General features: G+C 50.7%; 1 protein-coding gene and 1 long non-coding RNA gene across 12 annotated transcripts in view; one reads left to right on the top strand and one right to left on the bottom strand.

Annotated features, from left to right (window-relative positions):
* CLEC16A (C-type lectin domain containing 16A) overlaps positions 1-17041 on the top strand; it is a 189967-nt gene that overhangs the window by 74830 nt on the left and 98096 nt on the right. For all 11 annotated transcript variants that reach the window (XM_074323098.2, XM_074323101.2, XM_074323097.2 and 8 more), the window contains 5 exons: positions 2726-2848; positions 5407-5516; positions 6300-6344; positions 9649-9699; positions 12716-12844. In XM_074323098.2, coding sequence (XP_074179199.1) covers positions 2726-2848; positions 5407-5516; positions 6300-6344; positions 9649-9699; positions 12716-12844 — 458 coding nt within the window. The remainder of the gene's footprint in view (positions 1-2725; positions 2849-5406; positions 5517-6299; positions 6345-9648; positions 9700-12715; positions 12845-17041) is intronic.
* On the bottom strand, positions 11611-15481 carry LOC141569506 (uncharacterized). Its single transcript, XR_012493221.2, has 3 exons — positions 15353-15481; positions 14382-14437; positions 11611-11731 (listed from the first exon to the last, which is right to left on the bottom strand). It is a non-coding gene; the product is annotated as an uncharacterized LOC141569506 (long non-coding RNA).

Raw genomic sequence — 17041 nt, 5'->3', positions numbered from 1 at the left:
CTGTGCAGCTTAAGGCAAATGCCCACTCATCCCTCAGACTCCAATCTGAGTACTTGCCATCTGAGCTGGCCCCCAAACAGCGCAGCATGCCTCCTCGGGGTCTTCTAAAATAGCTTGAGTTTAGCTTTTGTCAGGTTGTTTTCCTTTTCTGTCCTTTTGTGCTTTCATTCTTTCTTTTAATACAAATGATACCGAAATCCATTATGCCGTGCTCAAAGTAAAAATTCCCATCAGTGGTTAACGACAGGGTATCGTTAGTGAACCATGAGTGCATGCTTCTCCTGGATCCTGACAGCAACCCTGGGACAGACAGTTACTGTAATTATCTGCATTGCGCAGGTAAGGAGACTGAGGGTCCAAGAGGTCAAGTCCCCAACCAAAATTCCTTCTGCACCCTGCACCTGGCTCTCTCCACCTCCACCCGACCACAGGGGCCCTGGGAGAGAGTGAGCCCCAGGACACCAGGAGGCCCTGGAGGTGGTGGCTGTTGTCAGCACAGAGGCAGACCCCTTGCACACTGCTCACCGTGGTTGGCTCTCTGTGCAGGTGATAACACCCGCTCCCCATCTGTATCCCCTGTATTTGTAATCATCCTGGTTCTAACTGTGCCTCTAACTTGCTCTGTGACCTTGGGGATGTGACTTAACATCGCTGGGCCTTAATGTCTTCACTAAAGGAAGAGGTTGCACTGGAATCTAGCCCTTTGAAGTTCTGGAAGTGTTTCAGACCCCCGGAACCCTCTGCCCCCTTCACAGAGAACGGAGCTGCCAGTTGAGGAGGGTCAGGGTAACCTTGGAGTGTTTCTTTTCCTGTCCAGAGAAGATTTTGCTGCAGATTTCGTCATTTTTTGACAAAAGTCTCTGAGAGTAGGGGCAATAATAGGAAAGAGACACAATGGAAGCTCACCATAGGAATTCAAGTGCTGGGCCGAGCCTGTGTCTCTTCCTGGCTCTGCCAGCCACCGCCACATTCCCAAGGGAGCCAGCAGCTGGGCTCCTTCTGCCGTCCATCCTCTTTGAAGTAGGATGATAGATGTTCAGGTCATGAAGTTGGGTGAGGTGCTGGGCAGGCTGAGCAGCCATTTTCCCCCAGAACCGCTGACTGACAGTTCCCAAAGGGCCAGAAATGAAAAGATAGAGAGATGTTAGGGCAGTGTTGACATCTCTGGAAAAAAAACAAATGCCAAAAAGGATTCAATTGGTGTTCTTCTTGCCATTTAATAAACCAGAATCCTTCAAAGTTAGACATTTCGCATCAAAATGAGATACAGAATCCACAAATTAAATTTTCATTGCAATCAAATTTTTTGACGGAAGCCGCGGTGGTGGGGCCTGAGAGAGACTACCCGACTCAGGCCCTCAGGCCGTCTCTCACCCGTGTCATCTCCTTGGCATGACTTAGCCTCTGGTTCAGAGCTGGAAGGAATTCAATAAAACAAGATATATTGTTATGGTTTCTGACGTCAATGTGTGTGTGTGGGGGAGTTACTTAGAATCCAGACAATCAGCTCTTCAGTGCTATCCTCCACTATTTTGTCAAGGTTCTAAATGAAGCGTCATCTAGTACTCAAGGGGCCGTATTTCAAGAGTTCCCAGAAGTGCCACCTTCCCCCCTTTTGTAGAATAACAGGAAAAGACGTGCTCCGAGCGCAATCTGTGCAGCTCTCCGAGCTTGGCTCAAGAAACATGTTTGTTTCTGCAGGAGTCCTTTCCCAGTGCCGTGTTAGGTGAGAGGGCAAGGATTCGGGACGCCTCCCGTCCCACACCTGGCCTGTTGAAGTGGCCCTAACCGCTGTTCCTGTCGCCCTGCTTTTGGGTTTTGCTTTGGGAGAAATGATACCCAGTTCACAGACATTGGGTACTCCCTCTTTCGTCCCCCCCACCGTCTTGTCGTTTGTCTTTTCAAAGCTGTTAGTCTTCACTGGAGAAAGACTGATTCCTTTGCCTCTTAAAGATAGAGCCCCTCTGTGGGTTTCACACTCCTTGCATGTTTCTGTCACAAGGTTCAGTGTGGGCTCTTTCTGCAGTGCCACCCCCTGGCCCAGCGCCTGAGCGTGCGCTGAGGGCTGGGCCCTGCTCTCTGCGTTTGGTGTTCAGAGCTTGAGGTGTTTTGTTGGGTATGGCTGTTGTTTCCTTTCTGTATGGTCTCTGTTTCTCTAGGTCTGCGCCCCCCACCTCCCATTGTGGCATGTGTCTCATACAGGGGTGGCCTCAGGTGGCACCCAGACCTGGCACGTAATGGCAGGGAAGCAAACTGTGCGAAAGTTAACTCCTTTCTCCATTCCCTCAGATTTTGTCCAGGAGCGCGTCACCGTTTAGAACTGGGGTATCTTCAGCACCTTCTAAGTACCCGCCAGGCTCCCTTTTTAACACAGACAGAGCATGCCTCGGGGCAACAACGAGTAGCCCTTGAAACAGTCTTCGGCTAAAATGTAAACATCATTTGTTTCCTTTTTCTTGTGCCGTAGTTACTGTCCGTGTTGCAGCAAAGCTGATTTCGCATTTACACATAGTGATAGAAAATGTATGTTTTAATATGTTTCTCGAAGGTCCATTTACAGAAACCTCTGAGGTGGAGGTGAGTTCTAGTTCAGACAGCACCCAGTCGTGGCAGAACTCGTGGGGATGGACCGTGACTGGCCTGCTCCCAGGCGCCTTTCAGGACGAGGAGGGCTCTCGGTAAGGTGGCCCCGCGTCCTTACAGCTTGTCGCTTTCTCCATTCCAGGCATGGATCCTGAAAAACTAGAGCGGATCCAGCTCCCAGTGCCCAGTGCCGCCGAGAAGACCACCTACAACCACCTCCTGGCCGAGAGACTCATCAGAATCATGAACAACGCCGCCCAGCCAGGTGCCTGGGGCGGGTTGGCTGTTCACAGGGGTGGTGGAGCCCTTCTGGGGATCCAGCTGGATTTCGGCCACTCCCTCTGCCACATATACCTGTGTCCTGGGCTAACCATGCCCTCCTGTCCCGCCATGTCTTCCTTCATCTCTGGGTCTCCTCTCTCCTCCCCCCCACCCCCGCGGTGTTTGTGCCAGGCCCTGCCTTTCTCTTTCTTCCATACCCAACCCCTCTTTTGCCAGTTTTGCCAATGTCTGCGGTCCTCCTCGCAGGGGGGCCCAAGGCTACATTTGACCTTGAACTAGGCTGAGAGTGTGAGTGAGGGGGAAGGTTTGGGTCGGGAGCTTTTGATAGTAATATAAGCTACACCCAACGTCTCGCACTGTCAGGCTAGTTCTGAAGTTTTAGCCAACACCGATCAACAGCCACAGCAAGGGTGAGAAATAGGTAGGACGACCTAGCACAGTGGTTCTCAACTGGGGCAAGTTTGCCTCCCCAGGATTGTGGCCAAGAGGGCAGTTGGCAAGAGCTGTGTGAATGGACGTGGCTCCGTGCTGGAGGAAGGTGGCCTGGATGCTGGGAGAGGAGCCTCCAGTGTCAGGAGGGACAGTGGGCCCATTGAGGGCTGGGGTAGAAAACAGCCTGTATTTCTGAAGGGAAGAGGTTGGGGCAGCTCAGAGAACAGTCTGGAAGCTGCAATGAGGATAAAGGAGCTTGCTGCCCTCTCTGTTTTCTGGAGACAGATGAGCCCAGTGGGAGGAAGCCAGCTCCTCCACAGGAACTTGGAAAGGTAGAAGGGTCTTGGTGGAAAGTCATGTTCCATTTCCCTGCAGGCAGCAGAAGGGGTGTTTCTGACCTGGCCGACGGTGTGGCTTGGTGGGGCAGCAGGCGGGAGTGGGACTGGGCACCAGAGAACTGCTGCACGGGGTGGGGGGCAGGCGCTCGGTGCCCCTGGGGCAGGGAGAGTGACTGAGCTGAGATGAACCAGCCTTTGCCCACGTGGCACCTGGGCGTGTATCATGCTCAGAGGGCCTGTTTCTGCTTGCAATAGCCTATTCATTGTTGACCAAATGATTCCCTCTTCCCCTCTGTTCCCCACCTGACACATGAGGCGTCAGAGGACAGGCAGGGATGTGGGCGGTGGTCTGTCTGCCTTGAGCTTTTCTCAGGGGCCCATCCTGGGCCCTGGCATTTCCAAGGCCTATGGGATATGGTCTGGGGCCTTGCCCCTCTCCTGGCCCCTCTTCCACACTGAGACCTCTCCCCAGACATGAACTTAAATACCCAAGGAGGAGTTTGCATACGAGCAGGTTGCCCTTTGGTTGGGCAGTCCCAGGTGCTTCTAGGAGTGATGTCAGATATGGGTTTTGCTTTCATGGCACTTGGAGTCCACCACTGTCCAGGGTGAGACTTCGGACAAGTTACTTCACTCTTCTAAACCTCAGTCTTTAGAACACCCGCTGCGACGGGTTTTTATAGAGACTCGTGGAGGGAGTGACTGAAAAGCATGCAGACCGTGCCTGGCTCACAGTAGGATAGCAAGCCATGTCCTGGCTCACAGTAGGATAGCAAGCCATGTCCGTCAGAACTTGGTTACAATTAACAGAAACCCAGCCCAGACTGACTGAAACTGTACAAACAGAAACAAACAAACAAAACTGTTGGCTTGTGTAACGTTAAGTCTGTTGGGCCTTGGCTTTCAGTCACAGCTGCCTGCATCCAGGGCCTCAAACATTTTCAAGACTGTCTTTGGGCTCTGTGTTGGCAAGATAGCTGCCAGCGGTGCCAGGCGCCCCTTTCTGTGTTGGCCCTCGACTTGCTGCAGAAGACTCACTTGCGCAATCTGGTGGGAAGGGAGGCTCAGGGCTCAGTCTGCAGAACACTTTACAAAAGGCTGAACACACTGGGAGGGTGGGGCGGTGGCCACCGTGGATTGTAACGGTGTGCCACTCAGGACCCCACCACCACTCCTCCCCACAGCCCAGCACAAGGGGAGAGTCTCTTGCCCAGTGGTTCCAGCAAGTTGTAGGACGGAGCCTTACTGGCTTTGGTTGGCTCCCTTGCCAGTCCCCTACCCAGTCACCGTAACAGAGGACTAGAGCACCCCAACCAGCCTGGGTGATGTGCCCACCGCTGGGATGGGGGTAGGGGGCCAGCTTCTACCAAATCACATGTCCAACGGTGGGGCTGGTGGTTCTCCGAAGGAAATGGGGGTGCTCGCCCCTAAAGAAGGAGAAGGTATGCTGGGCAAGCAAAGCAACCACAGATGGCCACTGTCTAGGCCTTCACTAATAATTAGTTGCCTTCTTTTTGCTGCATCCCCTCTCCCAGTGAAGCGACTACAAGGGAGTATTCGGTGTGTGCAGTTTTGATGGGAACATTTACTTGTAATTGATTGGGAAAAGATTTGGCATGTGGGGTTCCCTCGCCGTCCCCACTGGACGTCAGGGGCCTTGAACTGTCTGGTTGGTCACCTGACCTGTTAAGCTAAAAGTCCGCAAGGCGGGAGGCTGTGTTTACGTCACATAGCCCTGTGTATGTGTGGCTGACCCCCATGTGCTCTGCAGACGGGAAGATCCGGTTGGCCACGCTGGAGCTGAGCTGCCTGCTCCTGAAGCAGCAGGTCGTGACCAGCACCGGCTGCATCATAAAGGACGTGCACCTGGCCTGCCTGGAGGTGAGGGCCCCCCACCCTGTGGGCCCTGAGGGAGAGTGGGAGGAAGTTGGGGAGGCGGAGGCCGCTGGATCCTGTCCGGAGCCCCGTCCATGGTGTCCCCAGCACCCGCGACCAGAAGCTGGGCCTGAGCCCTGGCGCCTGCTGCAGCCCGCCTGTTCCCACACAGCTTCCCTTCCACTGGGACTGGCCTGATGAGCCCAGGCAGTCACTGAATTGTGGCCGTTCTTGTTACAGTCACTTGGCCCTTACTTGTCTCCAGGTTTTAATTTGTTGTGTTTTGTTTTTGTATTGCAAAAGTTTATACACATACTAACACGTACACACATTTGGTTATTTGTAGTTTATTGTGCTAATCTCTACATTTATTGTTTTAAATAGCTTTTATTGTCTCTCCCCGTATTTTCCATGTTTATTTTAGCAAAAAGAAAGTACAGTTGTCAAAAGTAACAACTACAGTTGACACTTTGGTGTGTCTTTCCAGATACACACATGCACTCACACACATTTTGAAAAATAAAAACAGTCATCATGGCCATATATTATAACCCATCCCCCTTGCCCTCCCCCACTTAACGGTGTATTAACAACTTCCCATATTGTCTCACTAAATCACCTATCCTCTGCCCGTTTTTTATTTTGAGCTCTCTTTCCACCACTTTATAGATTAAGGATATTAGCCCAGCAACTGTCTTATATACACTCAGATTTTAGAATCGGGAATCTACCCCACTCACCTGCCTGCATGAGACCTGCCTCCCTCACACCTTCCCTCTCTTTTAACAGGGCGCAAGGGAAGAAAGTGTTCACCTGGTGCGGCACTTTTATAAGGTAAATTGACCAAGTCCTGGGACAGCAGGGTGATGTGCGGCGTATAAACAGGGCTGTAGCGTCTGGTCCCGTTTATATAAAGTTACGTGTTCTCAGTTGTTTTTCTCCCTGTGGTGCTTGAGTAAGAATGTTAAACCTCAATCTCGAGAGCAGTGGTCTCTCAGCTTCTCTGCCCATGCTCTTCTCAGTACAGCTTTGGAGGACTCACCCCTAGTCAGTGACAGTTTGCTTGTCAATTAGACAGGAGTGTAAACTATGAATTATATACACACACATGCACACGTGACTAAATTATACGTGTGAACTTATATGTTCATGAATTATATATGCTTATACATGTAAAATTACAGTTGACCATTGAACCACGTGGAGGGTTAGGGGCACCTATCCCCCTGCGTATAACTGTGGACTCCCCCAAAACAGAAATACCTTTGCCGTCTGGGGGGATTGGTTCTAGGACCCCCTGCAGATACCCAAATCTGCGGGTGCTCAAGTCCCTTACGTAAAATGGCGCAGACCAATACATACAGTCGGCCAATGCATCTTTGGCCTCCCAACCTTGGGTCGAAAACAATACAGGTATTTATTGAAAGAAATCTGCGTATGAGTGGACGCTCACAGTTTAAACCTTTGTTGTTTAAGAGTCAGCTATATTTGTGAATTACGTATGAATTTATGAATTGTACACGTATTACTTACATACGTGTATGCTAAGGCTTCTAAACATTTATCATTAAGTTCAGGGAGATTTTGCCAAGGACCACCAGGACTTTCCAGGGCCTGAAAAATGAATAGATTTGGCCTCAGGTTCCAGATGATCCATGTTAAAATAGCTCATTGTGATGGCTTTGTTTAGGTCTTACCCTAAGGCATTATATGCTCGTGGGCAAGGCTCATCATTTGTCAGCAATAACAGATTAATCCATATGTCCAACCATCCTAGTAGCTTTTTGGTTTTTTGGCCTCCACACCAAGTGTCTCCAGATCCTGTTAATGATGGTTTCCCCCTTGTAATGTGACTGACAAAGAGATCCTCTGAGGATGAGGGCAGGTGTCGGCATTGCCATTTTCTTATTCACATGTGCTTCGTGGCTTCTATTCTCTCTAAACTGCTGTGAATTATATCCATACATGCAAGGAATCCTTGTGTCTGCAGGAAGCTCTTTAAAGCACGGTCACCATTTGCTGAGGTAAAACCAGCTCACGTCATCCGCAGTCCCGGTCTCCAGTATTAGAGGACTCCAGGCGGCAGCCACACGGGGGTGGCCAAGACGATGGTGGCACCACTGTGGGCCCCCACGTACTGGGGAGGAAAGCCTAGTCTCCCTTAGACCATCCCAAACCACACGTGGCTCCAAATGAGGATACGTGTGTTCTAGCAAAGCCCCAAAGAAGGCAGAAACCTCACAGTTGCCTTAGTCATCTTTGAATCTCTTTCCAATATAACTCGTCTCAGTGTATTTCCCCCCTAGAAAACTTTTGGATTGCAAAAACAGAAAGATGCATTAATAGGCATTTTCCCAGAGGGTTTTTTTTTTTTTTAATCATTAACAAAAGGAGAGCTATGCTGCACGTCCTCACACAGCATGGTTTCGTCCCATGTCATTTTACTGTACCGTTGATGAGGACATGAGAAATGGCTTCCCAGCCTGGGCTACTGCTGATGTGGAGCTTGCATGTTTTCCCCATGTCTGTGTGGGTTTGCTCTGGGGACTTCAGTTTCCTCCCATGTCCCAAAGATGAGCACATGAGATGAATTGAGTGCTTAAATCGTCCCAGTCTGAGTGTGTGTGGCTGTGGGTGTGAGTGACTCTGCAGTGGAAGGTCATCTTGTCCTGGGTGGATCCTGCCTTGCATCCTGAGCCTCCAGGACAAGCTCCGGCCCCCTGCAGCCCTGAACTGGAATAGGCAGTTGGAAAAGACTGATCTTCATTGTTTTTATCAATCTTTCTTAAATGTAGCGATAGCTGCCATTTATTTCAATATTTAATATTAGAAGTGTTCTGAGTCTTTGTTTAGAAGTTTGTTGATGTTTTTGTGACCAGAACTATACGGTCGGAACTTAACTCTTGTTTCTATCAGTTAGTCTACACTAAAGTTCATTTTGGTATAGTCATCTCGCTGGAAGTCACAGTTTCTGAGAACCTATCCACAACGTTAAATGAGGATTTGCTGTATTTGAATTGCAGCTCCCTTCTCCCAACCCAGATTTTTCTCTTTTATTCTATACGATTTATGCCCTAAGTATAAAGTAAGCGTAATGTAATAGCTCAGAAGCTTTTGGGTTTTTAGGGGTTGTTGTTTCTGTGGTTATACACCGCACAAAAATATTCAAATTTATCTGTAGTTCTGATAACTAGAAAAATATATAAGGGACCTATTGCTTTTCCCAGACTGTGCGTGCGCATGTGTGTGTGTACGCATGTGCACACACATGTGAGAGGCAGGACCTGTGAGAGAGACAGGACAGTTCAGTCAGGATGCATCCAGCTGACTCCCTTCCCCTCCCCAGCTGAGGTCCCGTCCAGTAGTGATCATAAGGCCGCGAGCTCTGACACTTACCAGCCCTGACCGACGGGCAGCCTCTGTGCTCAGCACTTTGTGCGTGTTAACTCATTGCATCGTCACAGGGACCCACACAGACATGGGCTGTCATCCCAGTCTTGCAGCGAAACAAAGAGGCTCCAAGAGGTAATGGGATTTGGCCCCTGGTTTATGTGTCTTGGAGCCAAGTTCATCCCCACCACCCTGTTCTGAGAGGGACCTCCTGGGCAGAGTCCCCAAGGCTGCAGGAACTACAAAACCCCAAGCACACGGCTCAAAAACAAATGGAACAAGCCGTATAATTTTAATGTTAAGTGTATTTAATTATACTGTTCCTTTCAGAGATGTGGAGCCTCGTAGTTTTAACATGGCAGCTTAACCAGAATTCCCTATTTTTCCAACCATTCTCAATAAATGGAGGATGTTAAACACTTGAGATATTAACCATTTTCATATTTTAGGCACATGTGGTGTTATTTTTGGTTTGTGTTTTTTAATTAACTGCCTTGACAGAAGAAATCTAACTACATATGCTTAAAAAAGGGAGAAAAACGTTGAGAGGTGCAATTTGATATCTGGGCTTTCCTTTGAGCGTGTGTGTTCGTGTTCACGTGTGTATTTTACTTCCTGGTGATTTACGAGAACTTGCTAATGAGAAACAGATGGTCCCAAAAGCCGTGAACTGAAGTTTATAATACTTTGTTGTTTATGGGGGGGAAAAATGCATAATCTTCTCTTCGCTCCCTCCCTTTGCTTTTAGGGAGAAGAAATTTTTCTGGACATGTTTGAAGATGAGTACAGGAGCATGACAGTAAGTGAGGGGCCAGGAGACCCCTATGTGCCTGCAAAGCTTGCCCTGCCCAACCCAGAGAGCTCTACCCTGGGGCTCTCTGCCCAAATGGCAGAGATTGGGCGGGAAGTTAATTGGAAACAGTGATCCCCAGCTCTGTGGAAACTTCGGATGACATTCACTTCCCCTGAGCTGGGCTGTGTGATTAGATGGGAAAGATTCACTTTGCTATGAATACCATTTGACTGAGGACTTATTCCGTGTCAGGTGCGGGAAGCCTGTTGTATATATTAAATCTCTTAACCCCATGTCAGCCTAGCGGAGGAGCTGCTATCATTAGCGTCCGTTTCCTGACGAGGAAGCGAGAGTCAGAGAGGTTGAGTGAGGTGCCCACATGTGCCTGGTGAGTGAGTGGCAGGGCAGCTTCTTTGTACATTATGCCGCCTCCTTTGCCACGCCACCAGAAGGTTCTGGCATGTTGCTCCTCCTTGAATCCGCAGTGCCAGCCCAGAGCCTTCCCTGTCTCCATCCAGCAGGCGGAACCATGGGAAAAGAGAGGTTCAGAAGATTGCAACTTTCTCTGTACTGCCCTGTTGTCTGTCTCCCCAGCCCCTGCCCCTTAGCTGGCACTCAGTAAATACAAGATAAATGATCCTTTTCATGGACATTACTCACCAAAGAGTGAAGAGATTCGGGAGTTTATAATAAGCCTAAGTGTTTAAATTGTCCCAAGGAAAAAGGCAGGCAGCGTGCGCTAAGTGGCTCCCTGGCTCCCTCGCTGTCACCGGGTATCTGGAGAGCTGGGCCCTCACCACATCCTTTCTCGCGGCAGGTCTGAGGCCTTTGCAAGGGAAAAGCATAAAACGGCATCCTTCCTCGCCAAACGTGCCCCAGCAGGGCCCACACCTCCTCGGCGTGACGTGCAGCTGCCCGTGGGCACCTCACCCCTGTAGATGGTCACAGCCCCCCATTCCTCCCCCGACCCCCTAGAAGAGCATGTCAGTCTGCAACTCGTCGGACCATTAATTAGAGTGGAGTGGATTCAGTGGTTAGCTATCGTTTTATCTTAGCCCTGTGACGTCCTCTTCCGCAATGTCATTCTTCACAGTTTGGTTTCCTGTTTGGAAACGTAAGGCTCACATGTCACTTGACGATGCTGAAAAGCTCGGGCTTCTAAACCGCTGCTCAGTTTCTGCTTTTGCTACTAACTGCAACCCTGGGTGGATTGCTTACACTCTGAGCCTTGATTTTTCCATGTGTGAAATGGGACCCGTCCCACATAGCGGCCTGCCTAGGCTGCCAGTGAAATACCTCAGAGGTGCGTCCTGTGGAGTCTGTATATGAATATTTGGTTCTCCCCACCACCACCATAGGGAGTTTCCTGGGTTTCATCTCTTTGTCTTAATCACACGTTTATTGTGTGTCCTGCACAATGGTTGGCACTCTAGAGAAATACAAAGGTGACACACACCCCCAGTCCTCCTGTCTGAAAGTCAGTCCTTAGCCCAGACTTTAGGAAACCAGCCGCTAAGCTAAATGAAGTGGGGACAGGCTCAAGCTCTCAAGTGGGTGCTACTCAAGCGCTCGTGGAGGCCCCTGCTCTAAAGCCAGGCCTCTACTTTTGACCCTTCACTCGTGTTTCTTATCACCTCTTGTTGGATGCAAAAGGCATGAACACAGCCATCTCTGGGACGCCCGCTGACGGCAGGCTGGAATTGGGTGGCTGAGGGTGGTGGGAGCAGAGCGAAGGGGAGTTGCAAGGGGTGCAAGAGGCAGCCGGGAAGGCACTGCTGGAAGGTCAATGCCAAGGGCAGCCCCAGGGCGGGAAATAGGGCTTTGCCTCCCTTGCTCTGGGCTAAAGGGATTTGGGGTGGTGGGCCATAGGCCTTTGGGGCAAAGTGCTTCCAGTGTCCAAAAGAGAAAGGCGGGCAGCATGCACTGCGTGTCCTGGGCTCCCTGGACCACTCATCACGTCTCTCCGGACAGCCTTGTCCTATTTAGTTCGCTTTATGTTGCACGACGGACACAATGTGATAGCATTGAAGCCCACCTTCTAAAAACAGAAGACACAAAACTAAGCTTGTGGTGCTGTAAAGAGTAAAATTAATTCTATAGAAAATGTCCCTTTGTGAAATGCCATTCCTTTATGATGCCAGGTAAGTGAAGTGTCAGTGTCCAACATGTGTCCATTAAATGATCAGTACTGATGCACCCAAGTTCCAGGAGGGGAGGTGATGTTACCAGGTGTCCTAGTAATCAGAGAAGGCTTCCTGGAGGTGGTGTGGAAGGAGGCCCAGTGGCTGTGAGCATACACCCTTTCACTATGGAGGTCAGTGTCCCCTCCATACTATGAAACAGCACCAGCACCTGCCATCCAGAGGGAGGTGAGCCCTGCAGGGCCTGGCACTTAGTAGATGCTCAATAAGTGGCTTGTTATATTATCCTAAATAAGATGCTAAGGGGGCGAGGAAGGAAAGGGGGTGTTGGCTATGTGGTGGACATAGGGGGTCTGGAGCCACGCAGGCCACCAGCAGAATGGGCCTGGACCCATTCCCGGGTTCTCTGAGTCCGTTTTCTTATTCGCAGATTGGGAAACAACCCTCTGCAGTTGTTGGGGGGATTAAACAGGATCATACACACACAAAGCCTTTAGCTGGCCCCCCATAGGCAGCTCTTCTTAAATGGCAGCTGCCATCGTCATTGGAAGTACAAGAAGGAGCTGGGCGGCAGTCAGCCACACACAGGGGGCAGACCACCCTAAAAGGACCACCGCAAAGCGACCGGCCTCCTTCCTGAGGACCCACTGCCTGCGGGGTGGAGGGGAGTGAGGATGAGAAAGCAAAGCTTTTCATAGCAGAGAGGCCACTTCTCAGAGTGTCTGAGCTGTCACTTCAAATGAAGGAAAAGCCTGCACCTTAGGAAACAAAAAAGGCTCATGTCTCCCACACTCGGCTGTAATCAAGTGCCGTGTGCTCATTGACTGCATGCAGGCCGGGTGACCTGCCCACAGTGAGGTCTCCTGCGCTGTCTCTCCTAGATGAAGCCCATGAACGTGGAATATCTCATGATGGACGCCTCCATCCTGCTGCCCCCGACGGGCACGCCACTGACAGGCATCGACTTTGTGAAGCGGCTGCCCTGTGGTGACGTGGAGAAGACACGGCGGGTGAGTGAGCACTGGGCCTGACCTCTCCCGGGCACCCGTCTGCCAGGACCACCCCTGGGGGCAGGGAGGGAGGGTTTCTGACCAGGTTAAGAGCCCACCTTCCCCACGAGCTCAGGTAGTGGGTAGACAGACAGCACCTCCCCACACCCGGCCAGCAGGCCTACCTCCCCAAGGCCTGTTGCCAGCCACTGAAACAGGGATTGAAATCCCAGTGCACCTGGCACCGGATGTGGGTGGCAGGCAGGCAGGCAGCTCTCACCCGGGCAGGCCACCCCTGAGCTGGGACAGGAAGCCAGGGGCTGGGCTTCTGCGAAGGCCGTGGGGGTGTAAGCAGAGTGAACACAGTGCAGGTGAGGCTGGGGTGAAACCTTAGCCCAGATAGGCCCAGGACCCCGAGATGGGGTGATGTTAAGGTATCTGAGTGATCTGGGGCTGAGGTACACGCAAGTGCCATGGTGACTGTCGCCGGCCGACGGGAGAGACGTGTGTGCAGGGCAGACTAGTTCTCAGAAGCCAGCTGGCGTGTGCTTCCGTTATCAGGGCTTGTTTTCTGAAGCCGTCTTGCAGGGCTGTTCATGGTATTTTATCTCCCTCGTAAGATCACACTTTCTTTCTTAGAAAGCACCATAACCTTTTCCTAGAAAATCATTCCCTGGAGACGTGAATGTTAATGGATAAATTAGTGGAATTCAGTGCACTCCGCTCCCGTTATCAGCCTGCATCTTCCCCTGAGTTAATCTGAGTGTTTAACTTTTGGATCATGAGAAGCAGGCCAGAAGATTCTGTGCCTTCCTCCTCCGCCCAGCCTGCACTTTTACCTGGGAGGCCTGCCTGCGCGGCAGAGGAAGTGGGACCACACTCCCTGCTATCTGACCAAATCCGCAGGCCTCCCCCTGTCCCAGCCGGTGACGCCGCCCTTCCTGGTGCTCCCAGCCAGCGCCCGGCCCCGCAGTGGGCACACGGTTACGTTTGTGGGCGGCAGTGTTTGCACTGGGCATTTTTGGCATCGGCTTTTACAAGAGGACGGGTTCTGACAAGTGTGAGTTGTGCCAGCGACTCCTTCCTGATGTGGGCACACTCACCCTTAACCTTGGGTTGGCCTAAGAGATGCTCCCCCACCAGGTGACAGTGAAGCCATGCCCTCGGATGAGCTGCAGTGTCCCCAGGCCAGAGAGGACTCTGTCCCCAAGGTCTTCCTCGGCTCCTGAGCCCTGCCTGCCTTCTTTCTGGATCATGGTCCATCAGGTTTTCTGAACACATGAGCTTCTATTCTTCGTTACAAAGTGAATCATTCATAGCAGTTCTTCATGTGAACGGTTTCACGTAACTCTACAACTATCCTAGGAGGTGGGCACTCTTATTATCCCCATCTTACAGAGGACAAACACTGGGGCAGGAAGAGGTCAAGTGATTAGCTCAAGGTCACCCAGCTAATAAGTAGCAGAGCCTGGATTCAGCCCAGGCGGTGTGGCCTCCAGAGCCCACGCTCTTAGCCACTGCTTCCCACTGCTACCTTCATTGTATTTATTGGCCCTACCCAGTGCTGGATGCCAGGGACATAGAAAACAGCCCCAGTCCTCAGGGAATCAGAGCCTAGAGGGGGAGGAGAAGAGGCAGCGTCATTTCATGTGGCCGAGGCCATTAGGAAGGGAACAGGGGGTCAGGTCCCTAATCCCCCCTCGGAGGGAGGTGGAGCAGCAGCAGAGGGATGTGGCACATTCCAGCACCTCCAAGGAGGGGACCGTGCTGGAGCCAGAATGAGGCATGCTACGTGGGAAGGGATGGGGCTGGAGGGGCTGGAGGAGCGGGACCCGGGGGCCTCGGAGCCCAGCAAGAACCTCGACCTTGTTAGTGGCGTCCTGGCATCATACCTGCTGGCTTGGGGCAGACGATCCACAGGAGAGAGTGGGAGAACTTGAGGGTGAGGCACATGGCAGAGGGAAGGTTGCTTGGGCTTTAGGGCTCCTGCTCCCCTCTGAGCCCCTCTCTCGTCATCTAGAAAGCAGCATGTGCCCTCCTTGCCAGTTATTGTGAGGACTCAGTGGAAAGCAGGCTGAAGGCCAGCACCTGTTCTTGACGGCAGGGTCTCGCTGCTTGTTGCCCATCACGTCTCACTCAGGTGCAACTTCCCAGGGCTGCGCTACTCACCTCCCTCTCCCCAGACGGGGTGCATGGTCCAAACTGCCACCTGAAGCACAGGCAGAGCCCCTGGGAGCCTCTGGGCTCCCCTGGGCTCTCCTGCTCGGCCTTTGTCGTCTGACAAGTTTATAAAAGCAACTCTCCTGTTCCAGGGCCCGTGGATTTAGAGCCAGAGAGAAGGTGGCCGAGTGACATGGAATAGAGTGACATCCAAGCAAAGCCATCCCCCTACGAGAAGCCTCCCTTTGTGATTTCAGGAACCAGTTTCTTTGTCTTACTTCAGCATAGTTGGCAATACAATATTAAATTCGTTTCAGGTGTACAATACAGTGAAGAATCCATTTCTGAAGGGGAATTTCCACCACTCACCTCAGTCTAGTTCCTGTTGCAAGGCAGCCGTCTGGAATCCTCCAGAAACGTAGCTCCCCGGCCTATTTCAGACGTCAGAACACAGCAGTATGCTTTGAATTTGAGCTTAAGGAAGTGTATGGTTTAGCAAGCAATTGAGGGCTTATGTGGTTTGTTTCAAGTTCTGTGCTTGTATCCAAGGAACATTCCATTTCATCCTTTGGATTCAAAGGTTTTCTTTTCTTTTTCTTTTTTTTTTCCCACCAAGTAGACTTTTCTAACTTTCAGGAGGCTGAGCCTTTTCAGAAATTCTACCCTTTGTTTTCCTTAAGGACTTGTCAGGGAGGTTCAAACAACCCTGACTAGTAAATCATTGCTAACTGCTAAAACATTCCTTTATACATTCGTTAAAGAACCAGTGGGTCCTTTTTGTATGGCAAATGCTATGCTTGGGGTGCAGAAGTGAGCAGGGACAATGTCCCTGCTTCCTGGCCTTCACATGACATCGAGAGAGGTAACGTTTATTATAATAACCAGGAAGCGGGTGACAAGTTTGGTATCAGACTGCAGCCACGGCTCGGAAGTCAAGGGGTAGCCCCACTTTAGATACAGCGTGATCAGGAAGGGCTTCTCTGCCAAGGTTGACATCTGAGCTGAAACTGAAGAGTGAGACGGAACCAGTGTGCAAAGAATTAAAGGCGGCACACTCCAGACAGAGGGAGTAGTGAGCAAAAAGTCCCCAAGATGGGACGGAGTAGGCTAACTAGAGCAGAGCGGGTGAAGGGGAGGGACAGGAGACAAGGGTGGCAGCGCCTTGTGGGCCACGGGGACGCATCTGGCAATAAAGTAATTTGTTCCCTCTTGCATTTTGCAAATTACACTGTTTATTCCTTTGTTTGACGTATTTGTTGAGCATTTTCTAGGGGCCAAGATTTAATAGACAGTGAACAAATAATGTAAGACCAAAACAGCAAGCGTGCCACTGAGCCATGGCAGCTGACCGAGAAGGGAAATTCTTATTGAAAGGAGGGTCACTGGAGCTCCTGGGGTCCGATGGGAGCATGCAAGCAGAACCTCGGACTCGGGCTGGACCCACCCCATGTAGGGGCAGTTGAGAGAAGCAGTTAAGAAAGAATTCAGGCTCATGAGTCAGACCAACTGAGGTTGAATCCCAGCTCTAGAGCTGTGTGACCTGGAGCAAGTTACTTAACCTCCCTGAGCCTCAGCTTCGTGTGTCCGCCTGTCAGCTCTTGCCCAAAGTATAGGAGAGAGAGCAACTGTGAGGTGACAAGCCCAGTGCCTAGCAGACAATAAGTGCTTAAGAGGTGTTTACTGAACAGAGGTGGAGCATGTTAGCATCTTAGGTGGGAAAGAAATGGGGTCTTTAATGACCTAATCTACTGAAGCTTAATGCTAGAGAAAAGAGGAGTTTTTTTAGTGAATATCAAAATCTGAATGTAAGCCACTAGTCGTCTTTATGTAGTAATATTGAAGCCATTGTGAAATAAATGTATTTGCATAAAGTTTTATTTATCCCTATATTCTGTTTCCCTGTTCCCTTGTAAAACCACAAACAGTTTTTTGTGTTTATTGCCATTGACCTTGAGGACACAGAATGTTTTGCTTTAGTTTTCGGATGTGTATTATACATTAAAGAAAATACAGTAGCATCTCGGAAGGTTTTGAAAGTAGAGGAAAAGAATTTCCCAT

The sequence above is a fragment of the Rhinolophus sinicus genome, chromosome 10 (genome assembly GCF_057876585.1).
Source record: "Rhinolophus sinicus isolate RSI-liver-muscle chromosome 10, RSI-T2T, whole genome shotgun sequence".
Taxonomy (NCBI): domain Eukaryota; kingdom Metazoa; phylum Chordata; class Mammalia; order Chiroptera; family Rhinolophidae; genus Rhinolophus; species Rhinolophus sinicus.
The sequence above is the reverse complement of the archived record's forward strand: the minus strand, read 5'-3'. Positions and strand labels throughout refer to the sequence as shown.